General features: G+C 32.4%; 1 protein-coding gene across 1 annotated transcript in view; it reads right to left on the minus strand.

Annotated features, from left to right (window-relative positions):
* The window catches only part of LOC111692632, a gene marked incomplete at both ends in the record, with an annotated part of 5360 nt that extends 2993 nt beyond the window's left edge, over window positions 1–2367 (minus strand). Inside the window, one exon of the mRNA XM_023456700.1 lies at window positions 2068–2367. Within this exon, the coding sequence (XP_023312468.1) occupies window positions 2068–2367 (300 nt within the window). The remainder of the gene's footprint in view (window positions 1–2067) is intronic.
* Between the last annotated feature and the right edge of the window lie 2653 nt (window positions 2368–5020).

Here is a 5020-nt window from a genome sequence, read left to right on the forward strand (position 1 = left end):
GATGATATACCTTTAGACCAACTAAGGAAGTGTTGGTATCAATTAGACGGGGTTCCACCTCACTGTCACAGTCAAATCGATCAACAGCTGACTGAAATGTTTGAAGATAGATGGATGAGACGCCTAGGACCGTGGAATTGGCCAGTGAGGTCTCCCGACCTCACTCCATTAGATTTTTATGTTTGGGGAGTAATAAAGCAAAAAGTTCATTCTACACCCGTTGCTGCAAAAGAGGATTTGATTGCTCGAATACGAAGAGCGTTCCATGAATTGTCTGCAGCTGAAATAGCAAAAGCGGTGACTGATGGTGTTATCTCTAGTATCAACAAGTGCTTAACTCTTAATGGGGGTCATATTGAACACTTATGACTTTTTTAAGTCATTTTTTTATCTTAGTGCATTATTATTATCAACATACATAATTAAAATTGTGTATTGCTATGTATGAAGTTGATTTTATAGAATTCTTCTTAACTTTATTCTGCTCATTGGTGGGAAATTGGGATATGTCTCATTAAAAACTGTAAATGTTACCGCTTACAATGCCATTGTAACGTCTGTGAATAAATAATAATAAATAACTGGTAACAGTTTAGTTGTTTGTTTTGAAGTTTTGCTAAACATTCCACAGCTATCCTGGCAACAAATTACATGATTTTAGGTGATTACACAAAAAATAGTAGATAACTTAAAAACTAGAAGAGATAAGTTAGGGAGCCCTGTACCGTTCGAAAGAGAATAAAATTGTGTATCAGAATATACAGGGTGTTTTATTTAAAAAACCGACTTATAAAGGTTTGAAGTTAACTAAAGTCGGCATTAAATTTCTAGCACCCTGTGTACAATTAAGCCACATTGAAAGTATAGATGGAAAGCTTAGGGATCTAGCTATCATCCCCCATTACAAATATTGTTGCTTTATCTTTATTACTATAAAATACACCTGGTTTGAAGCTAGTCACTGTTTCTCTCCATTTTTTTTTTTTAAATTAAATATCTCGAAAACGGTTAATTTTAGGAATAGGGAAACTTCATAAAAGTACACCTAAAATAACACGTAGTATCCAAAATTGCAATAATATATAGGGTGTTTCATTTAAAACAAGCAAGTGGATGGCGACTTCCGGTATAACCGGAAGTGGTACGTGGACACTATTATTTTAGTTGAAAAGGGTATGCCCGAAAACCCGGTATCCCAAATTTTCAAAATTCAAATCGAAGTAGTCTCTGAAATAATTCTAATGGGCCGTCACCGTGACGGGCCGTGTGCCCTGTATAAATGTGGGGTCTGAGTTCAACCATTGTCCAGCTACAACGTGTCCAAAATAAAAACAAATATCAGTTTTTAATTTTTAATTTCTAAACCGCTTGAGATAATTAAACCTAATTCGGTGTGCATATTTAATACGACGGTAGGTATGAAACAAAAAATTACCAGCTTTAGAAACTTACCAGTGGTGGAAGTGTGGTGATAATAATTTGTCAAAATAAAAATATATCACCCTGTATTACAAATAAAATAGGTCGTCAGATCCGCCATTGTATTACCTTCAATTTTTGTTTCTTTACACTTTTTTCTATACCAAACCGATTTTATTTGTACAGGGTGATATATTTTTTTGACAAATAATGATTGATAATACCCACATTTAATTTTTGACACGTAGCTGGTCAATGGCTGTCCTAAGATCCCACATTTATATAACAAAAAACTCTTATTTTTGGCCACATAATACGCCCCTCCATTTTTAACCGCTACTGAAGAAACACTCTGTATATTTATTACTAATAGTTCTTTTTATTTAATTTCTACAATTCTTTTATTAATTTTTCGCTTTATTAAAATTCCCAATTAAACAAGTTTTACAGTCCGTACGATATTTATCGAGATAGAATTCCAAGATGACTCCTGTGTCACTTTCTTGGAATTAACCGCATTCGACACACAGTAACAGCTTGCAGTGCATACTGTGTTTTGCAGTTACGAAGGTGTGTTTCTTCCTCTTCTTCCTTGGAATTCTATCTCAACAAATATTGTATGGGCTGTAGATTAAATAAAATAATTACCAAAATCATTTTTAATTTTGTCACAAACTGGTTTCTTCCCAACCCATTTCTTTTTGCTGCAAAACATTTTCTTAGGATGGGAATTTCTAAATTTGTAACCTTCGTTACACTTAAATTCCGCCACCATGTAACGCTTTGACTTGGGCTTTCCAGCTTCGATCCTGGTCTTCTTGAACCTGACGAACTTGCCATTATTTATATCCGGAGGTGGACTATTCCTGCAAGAGGAATCCAACTTTCCCAGTAGATGCATAGACAAGTTCTTGTAGTTTGTCTTTTGGGCAAATCCATAACCGTTTACTGAAAAGTTAATATGTTTTAATTACCGAGCTTGTGTGGTGCTAACGAGGTGGGCAAATCAAATGTAAATCAAATTTCTTTCTTGACATTTTTCAAATATCTTCTATAGTATTATAGTCTACTTCCTATTTTAAAAGCGATTCAAAAAATTTTGCCAACCAGGATACCAGAGAAATGGGGCGGTAGTTTTTAATGTCCTCGCAGTTGAACCTTTTTTATAGACTGGTATAATCTTTGCCAATTTTAGAACACTTGAAACGTGATAATGCACATTTTTATTAAATTCGTTAATAGTAAATAATTAAGTTCTGTAGAGTTGTGACAATTTTGATATTTAAAGCAAATGGATCATTACTTTTACTATTCCTGATCGAACATCATTGAAGGTAGTTTCATGAAAGGTGAATGTGACATTACATTGATATTAATAAAATCAGTTATCTGTCAGAGGAACATTGTTTTAAATTTTGTTTGCTATTTTAGAAAAGTGTATACTTATCTTCAGCATTCAAAGTTTTGGTAGGAGTAGTATTAGTCTTCTTACTGTTTGCATTATAACTGTTTATAATATTCCAAACAGCTCCCTGTTTATTGCAAGATTTACTAATGAATTGGTCAATAGATTGACTTTTCGCATTGACTTGTTTTTTTAGGAATCAGATTAGTGCCTATCAAGTTTGTGAAGATCATTTAATAGGAATAGTTTCTCACGCATTGATTTAAGATCTTTATTAAACCATTGCACTTGAATTGCAGAACTTGTAAAGACTAAAAATTAGTAAATTTTTATCTATAGCGACAGCGATTTATACCTTATTGGCTTAAATTTAATCCTACTGGGATAGTTGAATAAACGTAATATTATTATTAAACTTCAACAGCCTATATCTCGAAAATTAGTGGCTTTAGACCCTTGATTCATTAAGCATGTTTTATCTAAAATGACCAACTCCTTGAGATTGTATCAGGTATTCACGCAAGATTTGAATTTTGCCACTTGTGCGGTAAAGTGTTGCCAACGGAAAAAAAAAAGACAAGAGTGACAGCTGATAAGGTCTACGGACAGCTAACAGTTCAGGGTTATTAAAAATGGAATACTATACGAAAGACCAACGCGTAAAGGTTTGACAGCTGCAGTTCGCAATTTTCGTACGAAATATGGTTAGAATAGTGATTTTAACTTCATCAACTGAAGAAATTAATTAAAAAATCCAAGGAAACTGGATCAATTAGTGATCTTAAACGCTTTGGCCGTCCTTCAACAAGTCGTTCACACAAAACATCGAAGCAGTTCGCAAGAGTTCTGGGGCCTGTTTTTTGTAAGCACACAGCAACACGCAAAAAAAGAAATTCTTAAATCAAGAATGGTATATTTATATACAGTGTGTCTACTTAAGTTGGAATTGGTTTTATGAAAAAAAGTTATTCTTCATAAAAAGTTCTGCATGGTGTAAAATCTAAAATGCAACCTTCCAGTTATCAAAATTTCCCAGTCATATACGAGGCATATCAGAAATTATGAATTTTGCTCAAGAGTAATGTACATTTATTTTTGACAATACAGAAGAATATTATAAAGAAAAGTTATTTTGGATTAAAAGTTATTTTCAAATATGCGAAATTAGGTTTGTTTCTGTATAAATATGTATGATGTTTGTTTACTAAATATTCTTTGTATGGATTTTCCTATTTCTAAAATAAATAATTATTATGCATTCATTACGTATCTAAATTGCAAGGTTGTTCATAAACAAATTTAAAGGTTATCATATTTTTAATAGATAAGAGAGATAAATACAAATAATTTATAATGTAAAACGTAAATAATCACAAAACCTGAATCTTCATGCTAAATGGCTGTAATTGCATATTTAAAAATAACTTTATTCAAAATATTTTTTTTATAACATTCTTCTGTATTATCAAAAATAAAGGTACTTTACTCTTTACCAAAATTCATCATTTCTGATATACCTCGTATATGACTAAGAAATTTTGATAACTGAAGGTTGCATTTTAGATTTTAGATCATGCAGAACTTTTTATGGAGAATAACTTTTTTCATAAAACCAATAATAAAAAAGTTTTCCATATGGTTCCAACTTAAGTAGACACACTGTATACGCAAAGAAATATATTCGTGTTTCTAATATACCAAAATCTTAAACTAAGTAAATAATTTTTTTTCATTTAAATGGACGTTTTTTTGATGGAAGAAATCTTCCTTAGCTTATGTTTATGGTACACTAGCGGCCCGTCCCGGCCTCGCACGGGTGGACATTTATTTTAAACATTTTGGGATATAAAAAATATAGCCTATGTTACTCAGGGATAATGTAGCATTCTAATGGTGAAAGAATTATCGAAATCCGTCCAGTAGTTTTTGAGTTTATTCGTAACAAACATACATACATACAAAAATACAAATCTTTCCTCTTTATAATATTAGTATAGATATAGATAACCTTCAATAAATGTAATATTTATTAAGTGTGACTTATATTCCTGTGTGAAGTCTAACTCTCTCAAGACCCCTGGACATTCCGTATCTTCACTGTAGCTGCCTGAGTAGTGGAGTTTCTGCACTGTAAACATAAAATAGGGCAGGTAACATAAGCCGCGCGCCGCTGAGGCATCATAGACGTATTTTATT

Source organism: Anoplophora glabripennis, unplaced genomic scaffold (genome assembly GCF_000390285.2).
Source record: "Anoplophora glabripennis isolate ALB-LARVAE unplaced genomic scaffold, Agla_2.0 scaffold2323, whole genome shotgun sequence".
NCBI classification, from domain to species: Eukaryota; Metazoa; Arthropoda; class Insecta; order Coleoptera; family Cerambycidae; genus Anoplophora; species Anoplophora glabripennis.